This window comes from Electrona antarctica (assembly GCF_951216825.1).
Source record: "Electrona antarctica genome assembly, chromosome: 14".
Lineage (NCBI taxonomy): Eukaryota > Metazoa > Chordata > Actinopteri > Myctophiformes > Myctophidae > Electrona > Electrona antarctica.
In genome coordinates, this window is record NC_136795.1 from 24,569,087 (window position 1) to 24,593,930 (window position 24,844).

General features: G+C 41.8%; 1 protein-coding gene across 1 annotated transcript in view; it reads right to left on the reverse strand.

Moving 5' to 3' along the window:
* The window catches only part of LOC306936158 (syntaxin-binding protein 4), a gene marked incomplete at its 5' end in the record, with an annotated part of 182,299 nt that overhangs the window by 88,630 nt on the left and 68,825 nt on the right, over positions 1-24,844 (reverse strand). The window contains one exon of the mRNA XM_079519634.1: positions 9,095-9,168. Within this exon, the coding sequence (XP_079375760.1) occupies positions 9,095-9,168 (74 nt within the window). The remainder of the gene's footprint in view (positions 1-9,094; positions 9,169-24,844) is intronic.

The window sequence follows — 24,844 nt, forward strand, 5'->3', positions numbered from 1 at the left end:
TAGAAGTGAATGCCCTAATTGGAACACATATATTTTTGTCCCCCCATTTGCTGAAAAGTTACGTCGACCAGTGTCTTTCAATGTAAAACTCGAGTCACTTTCTAACACTCGAGCATAAGTGAGGGGGAAATTATATATTTGATATTGTGTCGATTGCAATTAAAGTCCCAGTACAGAGAATTAAACCGATGAGCAACTGTACACATACTGTACAGTTTATAGCTATTGACCATGTTCAACTCTCGTCCCTAGTTGGTAATTAAAATATACAGTTGTCATTATCATAAAACCACAATGCACTACCTATATAGAATACAATACCGCTGTAAACTACTTCTACTTCTAGTGCTGTACATCTTTCTGAGTGAGAATATTAACAATAAATCGACAAAAAGGACATGCTTTATCCTTTTGACAGATATACTGTATGTATATACAGATAATAGTCATGCATTTATTTTATAATATATAGTTGACATAAAAGGGGTGGGGCTTGGAACACAAACAAACTCAGTGGCCAGCAGAGAGCATGCAGACTATAGATAAGCCATGCCTTGTGTAGTCCAAAACACTTACATAAAGTAAGTTAACGTAAGTTAAAGTAAGTGTTAAAAAGTAAGTGTTAAAACAACATGCGTTCCAATGGATCCAATGTAGTTATTATTTAGTCATATTATTAATTGGTTCAATATTCATAAAAAAACAAAAAAACAAAAAAAAACATGCTAAATTGAAACTTGGAGATACAAGGTTTCTGCCCGACAACAGCAATATAAGGATGCCTCCTGGACGCCTCCCCATACCAGGGAGGTGTTCCCCAGGGAGGTGTTCCAGGAGCACTGTGTTTTGGGAGGAGGCCACGGGGCAGACTCAACCACCAGATGGAGGATTCTAGATCTCCATGCTGGCCTTGGAACGCCTCGGGATTCCCCAGTCTGAGCTGGCTAGTGAAAGACTGGGGAAGACAAGGCTGGCGTTCTCTTCGGAAACTGTTACCTCCACAACCCACTGGTGCAAATTAACTAGGTATATTTACTAAGTTACTATACTTATGTACATTGTTTGAGTGCCTGTACTTTACTTAAGTATTTAGTAAAACACATATTGTACAGTACTTTTGACTCCACTACTTTTCCATGAAGGAAAAAAGTACATCTTACAATATGTCTACATGCAGGGACTTTTGTATTTTTGTATTTTGTCGGACCTTGATGCCGTCGTAATGGCTGATTTTACACTTATAATGGCTGATTTTACACACTCGCGTTGTGAGCTTGTAGATCTGCTATTTTCAGCATGCAACCAAGTGTAAAATGACTTATACTGGATCTCTTGTCCACTAGTCCCTTCCTAACATTTTAGTCTAGTTTTTATTTGTTGACGAAATTGTCAATATATTTAGTTTCAGTTTTAGTCATCGTAGCTTAGTTTTCATTTAGTTTCCATTTAGTTTTCGTCAGTGAAAAAAGGTAGTCGACGAACATTTTTCGTCTTAGTTTTAGTCAACGAAAACAACACTGGGGTGGACACACTTGCAAGCTGCCAAATGCAGGCAGGAAGGAGAGCTGGCAAAAGAGCAGTGTCTGTGTGAACAATGGCTGCAGTAACAGGCTTATAAAGGCTTAGGGTTACATCAAATGAATGTTGGATCAACACAACACACCTTGTAGAGAGAAAAAAAGAAGATCAGCACAAGAAACAGCTCCAATTTAGGAGGATTCTATAACCACTTGGAGTGTAGCCTCGCTCCCAGCCTTTTCTAATCTCCAAGGAGAAAAGCCTTGTCACAAGTTCCAAATGCACAGAATGTCTATAGCGGCGGGACTGCCGTCATATTCTTTCATGCACGGAGATGGAAAACAGATTTGTAAGAGCCTCAACGTGATTTCCTTGGGCGGTACTTCTGGCAGTACTTGTGTTTAGACACTCAACCTATATGTTTTGCCCAGTGTGCTTGAAACGGTTAGCTCAAAAATAGCCGATCTACAAGCTTGTACATCGCCTATTGTTGGGGAAGAAATGTTGTCTGTCTGTCTGTCTGTCTGTCTGTCTGTCTGTCTGTCTGTCTGTCTGTCTGTCTGTCTGTCTGTCTGTCTGTCTGTGTCTCTCTCTCACACACGCACGCACGCACGCACGCACGCACGCACGCACGCACGCACGCACGCACGCACGCACACACACACACACACACACACACACACACACACCATGCAGTAGAGAGGCAGATGGCTCTCCTCAAGCTATATCTTGTCATAGGGTATAGTTCTTTTTTGTTCTTCCCCATGCCATCATCACCAGGTGTTTGCCTCCCAGGGGGAATAGTTGGATGTGTACAACTACTGTCTGGGCTCAGAATCAATTCACCTGCAGCCTCCCACAATGCTCGGAACATGAGCCCATGGTTTTATCAAGTCACATAATGGCAAGGGAAACAAGCAGCCAGGTCGATGAAAACAAGCCCAAAAGAAGCAGGCCAAGTACTGTACATGATCACCCCCCCCACACACACACACACACACACAAAGGGGGTTCCCAGTCAAATGTGTTACCACTGTGGGGGGGCGTAGCAGTGTGTTCAAACTAAAACTGTGATGGAAAATGTAGGTCAACCACTTTATGTACTGACAAAAACTAAATAACTAAGCTATGATGACTGAAACTAAGACAAAAATATTGTCATATTTTTGTCTGTGAATGTTGTGCCGTCACCGCACACAAAACCATATGGATGCATAACAGCCAAGAGCACTTGTCATTTCATTAAGCCATAACTCGCTCGAATCTGAAGCATTAAAAAAAGATTATTGTCTCGGTATGAAACGGTATCAAGCGAAAAGCAAAGTTCCGATTAATTAAACAGCCTTCCTGTACGGAGCATTGGAACATTGGAAATGACACCTGTTGCTTCCTTACCATATAGCTGTTAATTGCCTTTCAATAAAACCACATTTGTAGTATGTATCATCTACAGTACGTGTTACTGATTATGGGGAATCTTATACTATTCTAATCCATGAAATATTTGCTGCGCAATGGAGTGATGATACCGAACGAGCAAATAGAATCGCGCACAATGCGGCACAAATCAAATAACTTCTTTGAATAGACAATTATATAAACACCAGGGACGGATTAACCCCCACAAGGGCCCCTGGGCCGGTAAGTGTTTGGGGGGGCCCCTAGCGCATGTACGCGCAGAATTTACTTTTTGACCTAAATCTAACACAATAATGGCCAATAAAGGGCCTCAAACCAAGTGCCGCGCGATCCAGTTTCCTCAAAGGGCCCCTGAGAGCCAAGGGCTCCTGGCCAAGGCCCCACTGGCCCAATGGCTAATTTGGCCCTGATAAACACAATGGACACAAATAAGTTAAGACAGAACGAGACCTCTGAGCTGTGAATGTTCTGCAACATTGTGCATCAAGGCAGCTCCAACTCAGGAGTGCCGTCTTCTATCAAACGGAATTCGCATTGCGGGTGGTTTGAGGAGGCACTTTCCGCTGTCCTAAACCTGTGTGCCAGTGTGTGGGCAAGATAGCAATTTCAAGGAAAGTGCATCAACACACCCACAAACACACCTCCACCCGCAAATATAGGAGTCGGCAAAATGTATAGTGGATTGTGTGGCCGCAATAAACCGTTTATGGAAGGTTCTAAACCCGCTATATACGGGTAAGACATGGCACATGTTAGGTTGTTTGTTTGTCGATAGCGACAGTATGACGGTGTAGAAATGAGACTATAGTGCAGGTTGTGTTTTGACAGGTTGCATGTTTTTTCACGTGTGCTGCGGCTGGATCCATTTAAGCAGCTTATGTCTCTCACCTGAAAATTGGCTTTGCTCTAGATGGGTTAGCACGTCCACGCACGCACGCACGCACGCACGCACACACACACACACTGGCAGTGTTATGTGTTTTTTTAGACTTTATCTCTCTGTGGCAGGCTTTCATTTAAAAAAGATCCATGTTTTATGTGTCTGTACCGGTAGAGTATGTGTTTGTACGGTTAATAAATCTGTCAAAATCAAAGTATACAACGCCTTTAGAAAGCACACTATATCATTTAGCTGTCACGCAGAAAACCGTGTATGTCCAAAACTGTTCAGGAAGTGTGGGGGACAAGAACGTCTGTTTCAACTATATGCAATCCCCATGTAGTTTATTATTTAGTCACAAGCTCTTGTTAAAACACACTTTAAGATGTTAACAAAACATAACAAAACTACACACACACATGCGCGCACGCAATGTGACGCATTGTGAGTCTTGTAGATCTGCTATTTCCGCTGCATTAGTAAGAGGCTCCAATAGGGCAGGAGGCAGCTTGATGTACAAGCACACCCCAAGGACATGACGCTATGTCGCAGCCGGGACTTATACGCCAATCCAACCCTTGATGCTGAGTGTCAAGCAGGGAGGCATAGAGTACCCAAGTCCTGACGTCACTCCCACTACTAGCAGGGAGGCATAGAGTACCCAAGTCCTGACGTCACTCCCACTAGCAGGGAGGCATAGAGTACCCAAGTCCTGACGTCACTCCCACTAGCAGGGAGGCATAGAGGATACCCAAGTCCTGACCTCACTCCAACTACTCCTCGGTCACGGCATTACTTTTTTGTATTGGAATCCCCATATGGGAATCTTAGATCGCGTCATATAAGAACTTATGGACAAATTTGTACTATTTAAACCATCAGTTTAACTCATATAGTTGATCCATATGAGTAAAATTGCCTAGATATTTTATTTTATTGTAGCCTATCACATTCACTATAGGCCAATTCTACACTGAGCTATAATTTAGGGCTATTTACTTTTGAGCAGCCTGTATTGCATTTGATGTACTATTTCAGATTGAATGTATATAATGCTAATCCACACATAAAGCACTCCTATATGAATCCGCACGCACGCACGCACGCACGCACGCACGCACGCACGCACGCACGCACGCGAGAGAGAGAGAGAGAGAGAGAGAGAGAGAGAGAGAGAGAGAGAGGTATAGGGAGGGAGGGAGAGAGAGTCAAATCCTCTGCCATCCTACCTGACCAAATGTAACTCTGAGGGTGTACAAATGAAACCAAACAGATCCATTTGGTTCCATTTGTATGCTCTGAGAGTTAAATGAACACTGAGGATTTGGATTGCATAAGTCAAAGGTTGAACACAACAAGAGCTGAGTGTTATTAACCCAGACAGGGCTAAAGGGCTTGGGGCTTTGCTAGGTGACCCATTTCCCCCTCACTCCCCCTCCCCTCCCCTCCCCCGACATACCGCTGCTAAAAATCCTCACTCTTAATCTGACCCTTAGGGGGTGCTAATAGGCCAACAGAGGTCCCTGTTTTTGCACAAAATCAGTGGTTCTCAAACTATTTTCATGTCAAGGACCCCCAAACTTTCATGATATGTATTTGGCCGCCAATATTTATTTATTATTACAATTACTATTATTATTATTATTATTATTATTTATTTATTTTTGGCTAACCGATAACAACATTTCACTACACTTTGGTAAAACAGAATCCATTCTTTTTGGTTTCAAACATTCGAGTTGATTTGAGTTGATGACATAGTAATCTCCACCAAAGAAGAGGTTACATATTTGGGCTGTATTCTTGACAACAAACTGACAGCATGGCAACAAAGCAAAGATGATGTACTTTTTGTAGACAAAAGAGGAAATGTCCTCTTTTGTCAACAAAAGTGCTGTCAGTAGTCAGGACTGACTAATTCAGCCCTCCTTTTTATATGATTCCACCTCTTGGTTCTCCAACATCCCAATGTCACTACTAAGCTTCAAACCTCCTAAAACAAACACATTTGAATACTTCAGAATTAAGCAACTGAAAATGGAATTGACATTCAAAATTGTAAATGTAGCTTTGCCCTCAATGCCCTCAGTACCCGCATACCTGACTAATTACCTTTAAAAAAGCACAGCCACAATAAGAGTGAGCGAGAACAACAATCTGGTACCGCAATCAATCGTGCATCATTAGTGTTTCTTTCACAACAGCTGAGGACAACACACTAATATAACACAAATGCAATTGTTGTTGCATCTCCACATTTTTATGTTTGTTTTATGTTTTTTCAGAAATGAATGTACTATTATGTAGTGCAAAAGTAGCAAACATATTGCGACGCTTGTAGATGTGCTGTTTTCACTATGTTTTAAACATTTTCAAAGTGAAAGTGGTTTGGTGTATCTTAAACGTATTGAACCAATGACAAGTATTAACAAGAGCTTGTAACTATAACTACACACTAACGATACACAGTTATTTTCCCCAGATATAGCCTATCATTACAAGGTTATACAAGGTTTCCACCTGACAATAACAATATAGTAGGCTAATGTCAGACTCTGGCGATTAATTGGAGCTTTATTTTATTTGTATTTATTTATTTATTAATTAATGAATCTATGTATTTATTTAATTCTCATTCAGATGTGTGCATAGAAGTGGCACTTCTATACACACTTTCCTACCCCGGATTTGAACCCTGTTTCCTGCTCAAGTGCTGACATTTTTGCTGTTGAACTAATAGCGTTGGCTTGCTTGCTCAGGAGATACATTGAATCTTGGCCATCAGGTCAAAGTTCATGTCAGAACCTGTGACTATATGAGCTGTGACCTTTGACCTGATCCTGTGACCTTTGACATGATCTAAATGTCTCAATAGAAGAGCAGGGAGACATAATACAACCACCCCAACAAAATAACACAGTGAGGCTTTAAAGTGAATAGATTTAAAAGCCTGCCCAGGTTACAAGCTGTTAATAATTCAGTCTGTCAACGACCACTGATGTTTGATGGACATAGCATAGTCACTTACATGGAAATGATGTTGTTTTGCCAACATTGGTTTATTGGCTTAAGTACTTTGCAGATGGAGTTAGTTGTTTTTTATTTGTTGGCATATATTTGATAATGATATATGTATGTTACACTCTGACTCCTAACCGCCATTTATTTTGTGTTATTTCACAAACAAACTTCCCTCACATGCTGATCACATCAGAGATAAGCCTTTCCCCCCACCAAATATAGCACATTAAAGGCAGCACATCCATGCATGTCAACACAATGCAGTTATCAGTGGGCGAGGAGTGTAATTTGTTTAAACTGCATGATTTGTAACTTTATTACAGTTAATGCCATTTATTATAATCATCAGTATCATAGTCATCACCTGGCCCGGTGAGCCGTGTCATTTGCCTGACGCACGTTAAGCTGTGCGCGCGCGCGTGTGTGTGTGTGTGTGTGTGTATGTGCATGTGCATGTGCATGTGCATGTGCATGTGCATGTGCATGTGCATGTGCATGTGCATGTGCATGTGCATGTGCATGTGCAGGCGTGCGTGCGTGTACACCGGACGGCCACAGCCTGCATATTTGTGTATATTTCAGCTTGGGAGAAATGGATTAAAAATGCTAAGTACATTCTCAGTACTGTAATTGAGGTATTTTATTTTTTACTTTACTGGAGTATTTCCAATGTCCTATACTTTATATTCCCTCATACATCTCAGAGACAAATATTATACCTTTACTCCTCTACAGTTATTTGAAAACTATTTGAAGTCACTAGATACTTTATAGATTTTGATTATTATTACAAAACATACATAAACCACTTCTCAGACCTATTTAAACTTTGGCTATTTGAAAAGAACAGATTTACAAGCTCACAATGTGTCGCAATGCGACACGTTGTGAGTTATAGTGAAATGTACTTAAAGTACCAAAAGTGGAAACTACTCATAATGCAGAAGGTCCCATTTCCCATTTCAGTTTTTAAATGTATAAAATGTTTTGAAAAACACAGATCTACAAGCTCACAATGTGTCACATGGTAACACATTTAATGTAGATTGTCTTTTTCAATGTTTTCAAATGATTGTAGTGAAGTAAAAGTATAATATTTTCCTCTGAGATGTAGTGGAGTAGACGTAAAAGTACTGAAAATTGGAAATACTCCAGTAAAGTAAAAAGCAAAACTCAAAAATGTAATTAAGTACAGAACTTAAATAAATGTACTTAGCTACTTTACACCACTGCCCAGAGTCCACTTCTGGGCTTTTAGAAGGAGGAAAGAAAGTAGGGGCCCTAATTCATATCCCTGGGGGACCCCAGTCAGTGTAGTATATAGGTTTAGGTAGTTAATCTTCTCTGTGGTGTCAAGGTGTTTTTATAAGACTCACAGGATTCATTGGATCATGTCTTTGCTTTTTTACATCGACTCGTGGAAAAGAATTCCCTGTGAATTTCCCTTGAGGACCATAAAGCGTCTATCCATTGAATCCATTGGAAAACGTGCTGCATTGTACAGTACAACGTACAGTGACGTTTGAAGTGGTGGAAAGAACATGCATTAACGCCTTTGGACACATTGTGAGCTTGTAGATCTGCTATATTCAAAAGATTCTTATACACTGCTAATAGAACATTCTACATAATGAGTACTTTTACTTCCAACACTTTTACTCAAGTACATTTTGAATACCAGTCTGCATTGCAGTATTAAACTAAAACATTTGAGTATTTATTTTTTCCACCACTGGTGGTGCGTTGCTTTTGGGCAGAAACCTTGTATCTCCATATCTCGACTTCTTTGTAAATTAACTTTTTTGTAACACGGTAGAACACAAAAAAGTAGCAAATACAGCCGATCTATAAGTTCACAACGTGTTGTAAAAGCGACACACTGTGAGCTTGTAGATCTGCTGTTTTTGCTACTTTTTGTTTTAAGTGTTGAAGTTATGATCATTGAACCAAGTATTAACAAGAGCTTGTGACTAAATAAAAATCACACCCGTGTGAACTGAGTGGTGTAAGGTCTTATATAGCCTGATCAGCTCTGATCTGACGTAATGTCTGACGTAATGAAATCACACCCGGGTGAACTGGGTGACCGTAGCAACCATGCTCATTTTTTGAGCACAGACAGACAGACAGACAGACAGACACGTAAACTAACAAAGCCAGTCGTAGGAGTGGTTTACACCACTCAAAAACAATAGGTTAACACCCCCCCCCCCCCTTTTGTGACAGTGACAGTTTGAGTGAACAGGGATCACTTACCCAGGCCATTCTCACACTCGTTAAACTCCACGGAATACACGGCACGATCAACTCCCGATGGTCCCATCAATGTCCTGTATGGAGAGGAGAGATCTACTGTAAAGAAAGAGGTATAGCATAATATGCACACTCCCACAATATTGTTGAAAGAAACGGTGCTGGACTCAAAAGCACCTCTGCTATTTTTGAGGCGAGATTTGGGGTGCCACGTTCCCATTTCCGTGAAAGACAATGACATGAGAACAGCTCCACTGGGAGGAAGTAGAATAGCTTCATTTTCAAGGTAGTGTGTCTGCGTGCGTGCATGTGTTGCGTTCTCTATTGCGTAACAGCGGGCGGTCACCCAAAACAAACAATAATAAGGCTTGTTGGTGTGGTTTGGGCTTAAAGATGAGAGAGAGACCCAGTGGTGAGTTCTTTAGCATTCAAAGTTCAAAGTTCACATTTCACCTTCGAAATAGTGACCCCCACCTCTTATCATCACCAAGCCTTAAAATGTCAAGAAGAGAACAAAACATAGGGTCTAAATCTAGGGTTTAGGGTTTTCTGTCCCTTGAAATTGGAAATTGTCCCATATTGACAATGTATTGTCCCTTTATTGTTTTTATCCCACAATTTTGTAACCCATTTCTTTCATCCGCAGTGTCAATTGTCTAATGTAAACCTGGGTGCTACACACAATCTGCTAATATGTGGAGAGCAACGGACTGACCTCATGCTTCCTTCCATGCATGAGGAGTCCAAGCCGCTGCTTTTCACCTGACAGGGGGGAGTTTCCCCAGTTGGACGTAGCACGTGTAAGGAACACGTTATTCTATCAGTTCCTTTCCCCTCCATCAGGCCAGGGGGGAGGCAGTACCTACCCAGGGAACACGGGGAGAACATGCAAACTCCACACAGAAAGGCCCTTTTGCCAACCCCACAGGGTATGGGCACTGATGATGCAGAGGAGAGAACACGCCCCCAGCGTCCCCAGCAACAATCGAACCCAGGACTACTAAAAGTGCTTTATTTATAAAACACATATAAAGGTAATTTACACACAACCAACCAAGTGTAGCCTAGTCATTAACAACAGCTTGAACACATATCTATAAGCCAGATGTAGGCCTATTTGACAGTGCAGTGCAGAACAAGCGTAAACGAGCGTCAAATGGATATACATTAGACACACACACACCTTCCCTGGATCTGTCTCTTTTCTCTCCAAAAGCCATTGAATACCGGTATGATGGAATATGATTAAAGGGACACCCTTTTTGCAAAGGGTGTGTAATATGTGGTTTTAGATATTTTAGATTTTAGCAGTGAGCCCAGTGTCTCTGATGTCATGGACACTGGGCTCACATGTTTCTTCATGAAATTACTGAAAAAAATGTTTTTTTAAAGTTGTTTGTAATTCATAAATATTCTTACTTTTGAGGGGTGCTCTTATCATCATACATCACATTCCGTGCTCAACCAATCAAATCATCATAAATGTCATTCAATTTTCTGCCCTCACTTTTATCTTCAATATGTACGTTGCTCAGCCAATCAAATCATCACTATGGGGTGATCTGCCAGACAGGAGACAGCCAATCACAAGCCAATGTTTGTGTTGGCCTACACAAATCCGGAAAGATGGGCGTAGGAGAAATAAACGGACCCGTTAAAATGTGTCCCCGAGTGTTTTAGAACCAGTGGTTTATACATATAGCCCATGACTACTGTCCGTGTAGGTCGTGAGGTGTGGGTAAGATCGTGCATAGGATAGGCTATACACTAAATGTCGCTGTCCGTTCAGAACCGCCAACTGTCCATCCGCAGACCCAGCAGAAAGGCAATTCCTTCTATATGCCCACTCTGAATAAAGAAAACATTTCCACATAAACTCATATGGAATACGATTATAAGGGGACACTGTGCTAGACACTGGCGTCACGTTGTCTTTTCCCCACAGACGCGTCTGAAATTAATTACAGCTATTCTTCCAGCTATATCACATTATCCAGGCAGCACCACCACGAGGGTATCACTGGCCCGCATGTGTTTGTTTACCTGCTGCTAATAATGATGACAGCTCCTTTGAGATAAGATACGAATGAAGCCTATATCTCGGGCTCCTCCACATAAAACCCCAATAGATGTATATTTTTACAATGATATAATATAGGCTTATAATTATATATAGACAATGCAGGCTATCGCCAAATTAATCCTTGCCAGTACGGCCGCTGCTGTTTGTTTACCTGCTAATAATGATCACAACTCCTTTATCAAATCTACAAATGAGATATAAATTAACCCTATATGTTGTTGTTTTCTTCGTGCATATCCTGTAGATATGTAGGCTATTCGGTGGTAAGGGTCAGTATAATTCTACTGTTGGACAACTGTGTCGCCAAATAGCCCTAGTCTATCCAAGCCATGCCAGGCATGTTGTTTACCTGCTAATGAGGACAGCTCCTTTTATAAAGACACCCAGCGTTGGCATGGTGCTTTTCCCTTGTTTTTTCGCCTCTCTCCCTTTCTTTCTCTCACTCTGTCCGTTTATAATCCGTCCAGCATCCGCGTCGCGTCGTCGCCGTGCGCCATGATGGCTGCGGTGATCACCGTATATCCCAAACCAAACGGCTGAGGCGCACGCCGTTTGTGTGCGTGCGTGTGTGTGTGTGTGTGTGCGTACGTACTCTATTGCGTAACAACCGTCAGTCACCCAAAACAAGAGAGGGGAAAAAGTGTTAAAACGTGCAATGACTGCAATCCGTATCGTTTTTGAGAGAGACCCAGTGGTGCATTCTGGACCTTTTCACTAAGTTTGATGAGGTAGGATAGTGGTTCTCGAAGTGGGGTCCGGGGACCCCCAGGTCTCTTAAGAGTGTTCCAGGGGGTCCCCAAAAGGGACCAAATATTTTGGTCCCGGCATTTATTTTATTTTATTTTATTTTATTTTATTTTATTTTATTTTATTTTATTTTATTTTATTTTATTTTATTTTATTTTATTTTATTTTATTTTATTTTATTTTATTTTATTTTATTTTATTTTATTTTATTTTATTTTATTTTATTTTATTTTATTTTATTTTACCCACAGGTCTCATGGGTTAATTTGGTTCCATCTGCACACTCAGAGTTTGGTTCCATTCCCACTTTGAAAATCAGTCTCCTATCTATAGGTCCTATAGGCTACTTCTGTACAGTATAGATCTACCATAGCCTGCCTGCCTATACCACTCTAATCCCCATGTCTCAATGCGGAGACCACATCCAATCATTGCACATACTATGCAAGGGATAATTGTCAGTTTGCTATGGTCGTTGTTAAAAAAATCACACTTGTGTGAATTGAGGGGCACCTCAATTCACTCAACAACAACAATGTTTGTTTAAACAAACTTTAAAAGTCCATAAACTTGACTGTCACTATATGTTTGGCTGTTACCTGTATGTTTGTGTAAAGTGCTCTAAACAAACATTAAAGTCCATATACAGTAGACTTGGCTGGCATATGACGTAATTTCTGAAAGCCAGACGCGCTCCGTCTGCCAGCCGATCGCAACTCGGTCGCCTCGAAAAACAAGGAAGTGTTGATCAATTAAAATAAATTTTCTGCATTGTCTAGACTATTTCTCGCTTCAAATGTTTTCATGCACGCTGGTGTGACACTCGTCACTCGGAGTCGGTAGCCATTGTGAACTTTTTTCAGGTGCGAACTTAATGGTGTTTTTTGATCAATGCATTTGCGGGCATGTGATCCTGAAAAATCTCTGGACGGACGGCATGGTACCGCGTGCAACACTGCTGGTGACTGATAGGCCTATTGTCCTAATACGTGAGGGGGCATGTTCTTGAGGAGCGCTTGGCCCTACTATGTCCAACTTTGAGGGCAGACAAGACAAAAGTCTGTAAACACAAACATTGAAGACAAAAGTGTGAAAACACAAACATTGAAGACAAGAGTGTGTAAACACAAATTGTGAATGGCCAGCATGAGATGATTTATGATGACGTATGATGATAAGAGATACTGTTACTTGGAGGAAATGAAATAATATACCCAAAAAATGTATTGATAAAACATGGCCCCTTATGTAGGCCTACTAGGAGAGCAGTATAAGTCACCAGAACCAAGAATAGGTGTTTTTGATGAATCTAACATAGTTAAAATGGAGTTTGGAGTTACAATGGGTTTGTATATAGTTATTATTATGATCAAATTATATCAAATATCTAAATAAGGAATCAGGCAACTTATATTTTACCAACATACTCGACCATACGATGTACTACATTATATTTAACTCTACCACTGTTGTACTATAGTTATATTGTATTAACATACTCATACAGATAGTTATTATTTGAATATACTCCTACAGATTGGTAGGCTAAATGATAATGTTTTGCAAATGTGCTAGTTATGTTTTTACTCTACCATACACGGTTCAAAATAATCTTAATAATGCAATGAGTTACAGATTTCCGCTCTGTTCTCCGTGTACCTTATAGTAATGATGTGTGTGAATGGTATTGAACCGTTTATATGCCAAATTACATATCCATATATTCAGCATTTCTATCCTTGTGGATGTGATTACATTCCATTCTCAGGAAAGAAGCATATCTATACAAGCTCACAATGCATCGCCATGTGTTGTAAGTAAGCTTGTGGATTTTCTATTTTTGTGTTTTATATATACTGTACTACCTAGCCTATAGATCGGGCTTTAGTGTTGGATTGTGTTATAATTTGCTCTTTTGCTTAATTTTTTTACTATTCTATTCCATTTTGATACCAATGTGGAAAATACAAGTCGGCATGAGCTCAGAGTTACCAGTCTAATCCCCATGGCTTTCAAAAAATAAATAAAACAATCATAATAATATAATATAACAAGTACGCAACTGATCTATGCAAGTACTACGTAAAAACGAAAACGGAAAAAACGGAAAACCTACCTGGCAAGGCTGGCAAAGGTCAGAGGTATTCTCAGCCTTTGTATGCCCACTCTGAACATGTTTGCTGCCGTGCTGTTATTGCGTTAGCATACTGCATGTACTCTGTCTATGCTGAACTGTACAGATGTAGCTTATAGCAACTCAAAAGATAATAGCACAAATCCACATGGCACCCACTGCTAAAAATAGACCTCTTTATGAGCGCTAGTAAGAAGCACTACTGTAACTATGCTGTTTTTGACATGTGATGTTTGATTGTCTGCTATCCTTTCATGTTTTACGGTAAATATTTTTGGTGATTCCCTGCTTTCATTAAGTGATTGATTGATTGAATTAATTATTTATGTATTGCTTGATTGATTTAATGAATTAATTGATTATTGCTTGATTGTTTGAACAAACATATTTGTCAAAAGAGGAAAACACACCTTGTGGTCTCTTATAGGCGCCTGTGTGTGTGTGTGCGTGTGTGTGTGTGCGTGTGTGTGTGTGCGCGTGTGTGTGCGTGTGTGTGTGTGTGTGTGTGTGTGCGTGCGTGCGTGCGTGCGTGTGTGAACACAGAGTTGCATTTTGTAGGCCTACAATCTTTCCATCTGTGCTGCCACTGACTAAAGTGGTTATCAAACTATTTCATGTCAAGGACATGATGGCTCTAACTTGCTATACTCTCCGGCTCCCTTATTTTGCTGTTCATATTCACTAGATAGCAATAGGATTAGATCACTGATATTCAGGATCTAATAATCTTCGAAAAATCTAAGTTTTGAACTTGTGGGCTGGGCTCTGGTTACACTACTGTACGTATGCTAGTTTTTCCCTCTACGCTAAATCTCTTTCCCGAAATTTGCAGATTTACAAGCTCACAACTGAGGTTGTAGATTGTCTGTTTTCAAATGTACACCAGGGTTCATATTATTAATTAAATCAGGATATTTGACATAAGACGATGCTGTATTAGTGTAAAAACAAGAACTGATCAATTATCAGTTAATTACCAGCGGCTGCCTTACAGAATTGTGCTATGAAATGTAAATATCTGTATTTATGTGTGTGGAAACAAGTTAACACCCAGTGCCATGTGATGCCTCCTGACGCCTTTCTTTAATGTATCCCGTTGGCACTGACGCCTAATGACGCCTTAAAAAATAAATAATAATAACTTATTTACACATGACGTGCATAACAGATTTTCATTTTCTTGTATTTGTCACAATGGCCAAAAATGGCACAATGCAACCTCTACACTTTGGTGTCCACTGAATGAGTTAACAACATCAGGATCTGACGAGGTGACTCTGTAACTGTGACAGTGTGTAGCCTTCTTAGCCTACTACAAATGGAACCAAAGGACCCTTTTATAACAATAAACTCTGAGACTGTACAAATGGACTGTTATGGGTCCATTTGGTTGTATTTGTACACTCTCAGGTAGCACAAACCATTATATGTTGCACCTCACGCACAGCTGTCGGTTGTACTGTTGACATTGGCTTGGCAGGTACAAAGAACATCTCTCATATGTGTCAAAATCACAGGGGTCCCCGCGGAGGCGCGGAGGTCGGCGCGGGGGTCCGTGGTAGTCTGCGTGGGTGTCCGCGGTTACAGTGAGTCGACTAAGACTCAAATGTGTTACTGTTAAATCAGCGGGTGTGCTCCGGTGTGCTCTGCTTTGCTGCGCTGAGGCATCATGGCGGCGGCGCCACTCGCGCGACCGTTTAGACGATGGCATTAAAAGTGTCTGGTTGCGTAGAAAGGCAGCCAATCAGAACTACAGAACTACGCGTCAGTATGACTAGCATGTCGATCTGTCGTGAAGTTTTCATGGGTATTCATAGACCAGCGCTTTTCAAGCCGCTGGTAAAAAACATAGCTTATAGAACATATGGCTTGTTGTTAGTCAAAATATAAAAAACTTAAAAAACACTATGGCCTAGTGGTTGAGGTGCATACCACATTATAGGCTCTAATGTAACACCTGACAGCAAGTTGCGGGTTCAATTCCCTAGCCGGAAAACTTTTGCTGTGTGTCACTCTCCATCTCTCTCTCCTTGTTTCCTATCCTATCTTCACTCTAGTATACAAAATACAGGCAGAATAACACATGTTCTTCCAAACACAGACACAATTACCTAAGCAATTTAAATGAACAACGAAAGCAACCATAAGGACATATGGGACCTACCACCACATGCAACTAATTTATAGATACAATTAGGTCCAGCTGCTATTCAGCTCTACAGGGAAAACTTAAAGGGAACAATCAAGCTAAATTGACTTAGGTAGGAGGTAAACCATGTGTTTTAATTACGTAAATTCATCCATTATAATTAATGCCATCTTTTCCCTTCCCTCCATTCTCTCCCGCTGGGCACCGATCCACTCGAGAACTATACAAGTTGGGAACAATGAAAATTGGGGATGCATGCCCCCCACCACGGTTATGCATTAGGCCTTGTAATGTTGTACTAGAAGCGTATAGGCACTGTAGAGGCAAAGCAGGCATCTGCCAGCCCAAGTAAGCTCTTTCCTGCCGCTGACAAGACTGCTCTGTATCTGTCTGTCCTTGTCAATGTTATGCCCATTTATGGAGATCCCTGACGTCATCAGTATATGCCCAAATATGTCCATAGCGGTCAGATGTGGCTCTGACAACCTGATCTCCATATTATATGCCTATACAGTATATGGGCATCCTTATCGGTCAGTTCAGCATTTATGGACAACGCCTTTCTGATCAACTCTGATCAACTGAGGGCAGCGGTGGCTCAGGGGTAGAGTGGCTGGATGGTAACCGCAAGGTTTCCAGTTCGCCCCGGGCTCCCCCAGAGTTAGTGTCGAAGTGTCCTTGAGCAAGAACCCCTAATTGCTCCTGATGTGGTTCTTTGCATGATTTCCGCCGCCATCAGTGTATGAATGTGTATGTGTGAATGGGTGAATGTAATGCACAATGTAATGCACAATCTATAAATGCACCATTTACCATTTACCATTTAACTCAACGCCAAGTTTGAAGTTGGTCGGTTTGGTTGCACAGTATAATCGAGATATGTGAACTACAAACCAATTGATTCGTTTGAGTCTGATGTCATGCTGACACGTTTTGTTTGGATCTGATGTCTGCACTGGGAACTCGATATATGGTTATGGTTGAGTCATTGTGACATGAGCAAGGTGACATAAGCATCCTCCTAAGCACAATATTAAAGAGCCAAGTTCAGACACAAAAGGAGAAGCGGTGGACCATTGAGCTCAGAGTAGCACAGAGATACTTTCTCTTTCGACATTGAAGACATACAGAACTCAACCGTCTCTTCAGCCCTTTCTGGTTGGCTGCATGTGAGAATTAAATGTTGTGCTGGACAGTTCACCTGAAAGGATCAAAGAGAGTGAGATCTCTTTGGTCTTCTGCTGTGACAGTGGACACATACTGCTTTTTAATGGTTCGATCAGATTAAGGTTCACATTTTCAACACAGTGTCTTTAGGTTGGAGGACGTTGCCACCAGTGACAAATGAAAGAGATCACCTTGAGGTTCCCTCCAGACGCATGGGCCACACAGCTGTAGTGATAGAAGATACCATCTACATCTGGGGAGGGTTTCCTTACTGCAATGTGCTTTATGCATTTGATGTGGACGCCTACAGATGGTTCAAGTTAAAGGTTGTTTGGGGAAGTTCATGTATATCTATGGAGGATGGACAAAGACTGAACACACTAATGACATCTACAAGTTGGACACCACCACACTGGTCTGGACTTTAATTAACACCAGAGGCACTCCACCACCTGCTTCATCAGATTACTCTGCCACCATTATTTGGGTGCAACACATTTGACCAGGACTTAAATGATCTGTGGAAATTCAACCCAGAGAGCTTATGCTGGAAGAAGGTTGAGCCCAAGGGAAAGGCCCGAGTTCAATTCGTAGCATGTTCTGTTGCATGGTGGGAGATCGCATCATCGTCTTTGGAGGATCCAATGATGACCTGTACATATTGTACTTGAGTCCTAGTCTGAAGACGATATGCAAACTAGCAGTTATTCAGTACGATCTGGAGCAGTCTGAACTCTTACACGACCTCAGTTGGGAACTGGCAGCCAGGACCATTAACAACAACAGGCAAATACAACCCATTAAAAAACAAAAGAAAATCCAAACAGGACAAGAAAGGTCATGGCTCCTGTATGGGTGTGACCCTTCATGTTCTTCATGACTCTCTTATAGACGACTCGGCTCTATGTTGTATCTTATACTGTATCTATGACACATGAGTCCTTGGGTAAGGTTTCAGTCCAATCTGACCACCATTCACTTCCATTATAGAACAATAACATAATATCTACAAGTCTGTACAAATGGAAACAAATGGAAATGACTCAGAGAGTGTACGTGGAACCAAATGGACTCCTTTGGCTGGGGGTCCAAGTAATCTTGACCTAATCTTGACCTCATCTAATCATTGCTAATGCAGTGGCGCTAACTTCCCACGGTCAAATTCAAGGTCATCTTTATTATCTTGTTCTAAGTAAATACAGGTGGTCAAGGCTCACGCAGCAGCCAGCACCAGCGATCGGGACCGGACTGCACGGCACTCGCATCCCTCCAACACTGACGGACGATCAAGTGTGTGGTATGTTTCAGTGGCACATGGCTGTCGCCCGCCGTTACAAACTTAAGTCCAATGCATTGAACAAGCTTTAACAGACTTTGCGTGTTTTGGACAAGAGTCACAAGACTGTAACATGGATGACTGGTTGAATGATGAACCTCCAGTACCTATTCAGAAGATAATTGACTACCATAGACAAAGGTATTTTGAAGCCAATCGGGACGGGTGGTTGGACGCGCATTGCCATGATCAGTAGCGAAACTATCGACGGTGCAACCGGTGCGATGCACCGGGGCCCAGCGCCCCCAAGGGGCCCATGAAGGGGAAGAAAAAGGAAAAAAAAGAGTCAGGACGACGGTGAAAGCCTGGTTTCAGGGGCTATCGGTCGCAGGAAGAGTAACACCAAGGATTCGTCAGTGATGTCACTGATAACTTGTTTATAAACAGCTTCAAGTCCATACTACTTCCGTGTTGCATAACAGTGACATCACTGTCCACTCCTTCTTGGTATTTTTACCACCTTGTTTCAACGTGTGTGTTTGTGTTCATGCGCTGCCTGTCAGCAGCACAACATAGCTCAGCTGTAGCCTATTCTGTCACGTTCCGTCGCGCTAATGAAACACTAGATGGGATTATTATGTCATGTCAGCACTATCAGAAGATGTAACCCAGGTAAAGTAATGTCACTCTGCAAGTTTAACTAAAGTTTTTTCCATCTGTCCAAAGTCATTTCTGATAGCCTGTAGGCTGCAGCCCTGCAGTCCTACAGATACACAGATACAGAATGATTGAAAGTGAAACATGCAAATTGATTGAATATTTTACTATCAGATCGCTTAGGTACAGTTCAAAGACGCATTTGGTACAATGAAGCGCTACGCATCATTTTACATCGCATCGCACCCCCCCCCCCCCCCCCCCGCAGCACATTATTAGTATTATTATTATATTTTAGGGGGCCCACAAAAAATATTTGCACCGGGGCCCACTTCCAGGTAGTTTCGCTACTGGCCATGATGATGTCGTCATCATTTGATAGTGAGAATTGTGTTGCTTCTCACGAGTCTGAGGACACATGTGGAGGAGGAGCTTGCTCACCAGGCTGAGGCTCCGAGTCCGAGGTCACAGGAGATGCAGGCAGAGCAAGATGCCATGATCAGCAGCAACTTGGCTGAAGAATCAGCTGTCAGAAAAGTGGTGAAAGGGCCACTTAGTGCAGAAAGGCCATCCTTCTCTCCAGCTCCAGCAGAAAGGCCATCCTTCTCTCCAGCTCCAGCTCCAGCCAAGGCCAAGAAGGCAGCAGCTCCACGACCCAAGAAGACTGGCCCCAGCAGCGCTGAGCTTGCGGTCAAGAGCCTGGCAGTGGTAGCAAAAGACACTCTGATCCAGACCGCGGCTAAAGGGCCCAAGAAGATGAAAGCCAAGAAGCCTGTTGCCAAGAAGATGGCAGCTACACGCTCAAAGGAGAGAAAGAGAGGAAAATGGCAGCGCCAAAGAAAGAGAAAGAAAAGATGGCAGAGCTCAAGAAAGGGGACAAAAAGAAGATGGGAGAGCTCAAGTAAGAAACGGATAAAAGCACGGATAAAAGCAGAACATGAAATTCATTCACCCCCTCTCTAAGGTCACATTCTCACCTAATACTTCGGTAGACTCGATGCGAATGGGAGGAGAATTGGGACTTCTTGCATATTGAATTTACTGCGGTTTGCCTTCACACTGTCATCCGCAGCAATTGGAAACGCAGCAGGGGGGACCTTTATCAATGTGTTCCATTCATAAACTAGCCTACACAGTGAATCTATGGTGATACAATTATACTCATAACGTGCATGTGTCGTGCCGTCTGGGACTGGACCCCCCCCCCCCCCCTCTCTCTCTCTCTCTCTCTCTCTCCGCACGCAGCCACGCACTGTTAACAGACAGCAGCGCAAAATGTTTACAAGTTTATCGAGATGTAAGTCCCTACTCCCCACACAGTGACAGCACTCCATGTTTACCGCACGCACAGACAGACAGACAGAATATTCTCTAGGCTATAATACACTGCAGTGTTTTTATGTGTTTCCTTAAGCAATTGATTAATGTACTCGTCCTCATTTCGATCAGGGCTTCAGTCTGCTCATTCGACCACGTCTATCCACGGTAACGGGACATCTTTGCGCTGCGTAAAATATGCCCTCTCCGTCTCCAACTGTGTTCAGCTCCTCACCCATTGTTTGCTTCATTTCCTTTATTTACTGCGGATTGCATTCACACCTGCACAGAATCGTAATCTAGTGCGATTGGAAGCGAAGCGAAACCCCCGTTTTTGCTCGGAGTAGAATGCGGTTCTTTGATACGCATTAGATTTCGAATGAGCTTTCACACCTGCCAAACGAAGTGCACTTTCTGACAATGCGCAGCAGGATTCGTTTTAATCGCAGCAAAGCTCTCTGGTGTGAATGTCACCTAAAACTCTGCTTGTGTAAAACTATTTGAGTTTGAGTTTTGAAATGAATATGATTTATTGCTTAAAAGGTTGTATTTTGTTTTGTTCATGGCATTTTGGTTTTAATGGCTCTTTGTATTTTTTGTTTTTTAAAATTGCTCTGTTTTTCACACCAGTAGCAATTGGGGGCTGGTGTGTAAGAGCCATTTGAGCCTCATCGTCTCTGTGATGTCACTACAGGGCAATGCCAATTTATCAATCAAGGCCTAGGTTGCCATAGTTACAGGGATGGTATTTAACCCTGTCCTAATGAATTGCAGGTGTTGCTGACGCTGATAGGAGGCAAACAGTTTTCTGACTGTGCAGACAGGGGCTGTTGCATTCACCACGTTTTACTGTTTGTTATTTATGTTATTTGCATTCAAATTATAGGATTGTGTAAGGTAAAGTGAAATTTAATATTCACTCAACAGACATTCTGGACATCAGTTCTTTCAGTTTCAGCACACGTCTAAACCTCATCCTCAACCGTCAGCAGCCAGAAGCACCTAATATAGGGATTTAGGTGCTACAAAGCCAGCTGACACACAATTATCACATGGAAATGTAAACACATCAATAATGCACTAACTTAAAGGGACACTTCACTCTTTTCGCAAAAGAATATATGTTAATGACGTTTAGAAGATGTAGAACACTTTCCTGGGGGTCTTTATGTGTGTAATTTGTGGTTTTAGATATTTTAGATTTTAGCAGTGAGCCCAGCGTCTCTGATGTCATGAACACTGGGCTCACTTCCTTCTTGGACTACAATCCTCATAATAGTCAAGTAGCCAGCCCATAGAGCCCCATTGTGAACCCGGACATGTTGAGTACACCAAATGGCTATAGTAGCTAAAACCTAGCATCGCGTAGCAATACTAATATCACTGCGTGGATATTATATTCTCGTCCCTCTTAGTATTCGATTTTCTTCTTTCTTTTGCAATGTCCCACCCTCATATTTGAATACTTGGCCCTGGTTGGTTATAGAGGTTACTGTATGCGCATGCATACCCTCTATGTTCCCGCATAACTTCCGGGTATGATGATAATGTCACACGCATACCCTCTAGTCTGATAATAATAATAATAGTCTGAGACCTACCTTAATGCAACTAATTTATAGGTCCAGCTGCTATTCAGCTCTAAAGGGAACAATCAAGCTAATGGACTTAGGGTAGGAGGTAACTCATGTGTTGTACTTAAATGTACTTAAATAAAATGAACTCCTTCGAATTAATGTCTTTCCCATTGGGCACCAATAAACACTGGAATGATCCAAGTCGGCAACGATGCAAATTGGTAATCCATGCCCCCCTGCTGTTATGCAATACCCCTTGTAACCATTTAGTGTATACCCATGTTGTATCTATCTGCCCATTTATGAAATGATCTGTCTGTCTTTGTCCATTTCCCTCGGGTCGTCTGTCTTTGTCCATTTCCCGCGGGTCGTCTTGTCCATTTCCCTCGGGTCACCTTGTCCATTTCCCTCGGGTCGTCTTGTCCATTTCCCGCGGGTCGTCTTGTCCATTTCCCTCGGGTCGTCTTGTCCATTTCCCTCGGGTCGTCTTGTCCATTTCCCTCTGGTCGCCTTGTCCATTTCCCTCGGGTCGTCTTGTCCATTTCCCTCGGGTCGTCTTGTCCATTTCCCTCGGGTCGTCTTGTCCATTTCCCTCGGGTCGTCTTGTCCATTTCCCTCGGGTCGTCTTGTCCATTTCCCTCGGGTCGTCTTGTCCATTTCCCTCGGGTCGTCTTGTCCATTTCCCTCGGGTCGTCTTGTCCATTTCCCTCGGGTCGTCTTGTCCATTTCCCTCGGGTCGTCGCCGGTTTGAAGTCGGTGAATCGGACGGTTATCGATATACAGTAGGTGAACTACTGACGGACAGACGGACACGTGTGTGTGTGTGTAACTAAAGTTTTGAAAAGTACAATAATTGTCTCTGAGATGCAGTGGAGTAGAAATATAAGATGTAGGCCTAGTGCAAGTTAGTCAGTGTAAACTAACTTGCACTAGGCCTACATCTTAAATTTTACAGTGGTGTAAACTTTACACCACTGTAAAATAGTGACTTTGAGAGCTGTTCCACTGTACAATGGAAGCCAAAAGGAGCTATTTTATTATTCATTTATAATCAACTGCACAATGGATACATGTTTTCTTCTTTTTCCTTTATTTATTCAGGGAAGCCCATTGAGACCAAACTCTCTTTTTGAAGGACGCCCTGGTTACAGCCTGAAAACAAGTACAGTTATGAAATGCAGTAGGCCTACATATAAAAAACAATAACAAACATTTGGACTACATTAAAACAAACCACAGAGGCAATATTGGGTTACATAAAACAGATGGAGTCACATGACTGTGTGAGTGTGTTGAATTTCCAGTAACCTTTGGTTCTAAAAGCGAGGATAGATCGGTAAGTAACTAGACAACCCAAATGTCTACCGAAGTGCTGCTGTGATACCAGCAGATCTCCAAACAAGGGATTAACCTCTCATAATATAATCCCCCAAATCATTCAACATCAGAAGAAGTGGAATCACTGCACCTAAACAGTGGTTCTCAACATTTTCATATCAAAGATCCCCACATTGGTATGTATTTGTCCCACCCAAAACATTTTGTGCTAGGAGAACACGTGTAGACATTTGTCAACATTTTTCAAATGAAATAGCCCATGTCCTACACAACATACATTTTATTTCTGGGAATGAAATGCTACAAATTAAGGGATATTTCACTTTCAAACATGTTTGGTGATATTGTAATGTCTACTCAGGCTTTTGTGAACACCCCAGACAGTTTTTAAGTTGCATGATTCACTATTTAGATATTTGATATTAATTCTATCAAGGACGCCCCAATGTGGTGCAACGCAACGCGCTGTGAGCTTGTCGATCTGTTATTTTCTGCGAAAGCTTTCCCCACAAATAGGGTCCCTATTCTGGAGGCAAACATTCGGCGAAGATAGCAGATCTACCAGCTCACAAAACATTCGGCGAAGATGCATTGTGAGCTTGTAGATAATTTCCACAAAGAGACTCTGTAGGGAAGCAATAGTTTAGCTACTAGACCCTTGGGAGACTCCATTCAAGTATAGGTTTTAAGTGACATTAGCTAGCCTGGTCTAATCAATTCCATTGTAATTGCTTTCTCAGGGCTCATGTCAGTGGAGTATTGATGTGTTTTTCATTTGCATGTGTGTCAGGGATTTGGTGTGCGTAGCTATTGGAGCCTTGACCACCTTGATTTACCTAGGAGAATAAAGATTACCTTGAACTTGACCTTGGCCAATGACCATGGTCAGTTAGCACCAGTTCATTAGCGATCAACGTTCCCTGACTGCTAGGTCACGGTTCCTTCAACAATGCTCATTTAATAGTGCTTTTGCTGTTACTGTTGGAATGTTTAAAAGCACGTTTCACAAAGAAAGAAAGAAAGAAAGAAAGAAAGAAAGAAAGAAAGAAAGAAAGAAAGAAAGAAAGAAAGAAAGAAAAAAAATCCAATTTTCATCGCAGCCCCACAGTTAGGATGATGACACAAACTACAGAATTGTAACTCTAGTAAAAATAAAAAATGAATGGGGTAATAATTTAATATAAAAGTCAGTATACAAGGATGACTTTACATCAGACCCGGTCCTCCAACCTGCCCTGCTGCAGGCGAGAGGAGCCAGATTCCTCCCAGCCAAGTGACATCCAAGCAATAGCCTACCAACCAAAGATC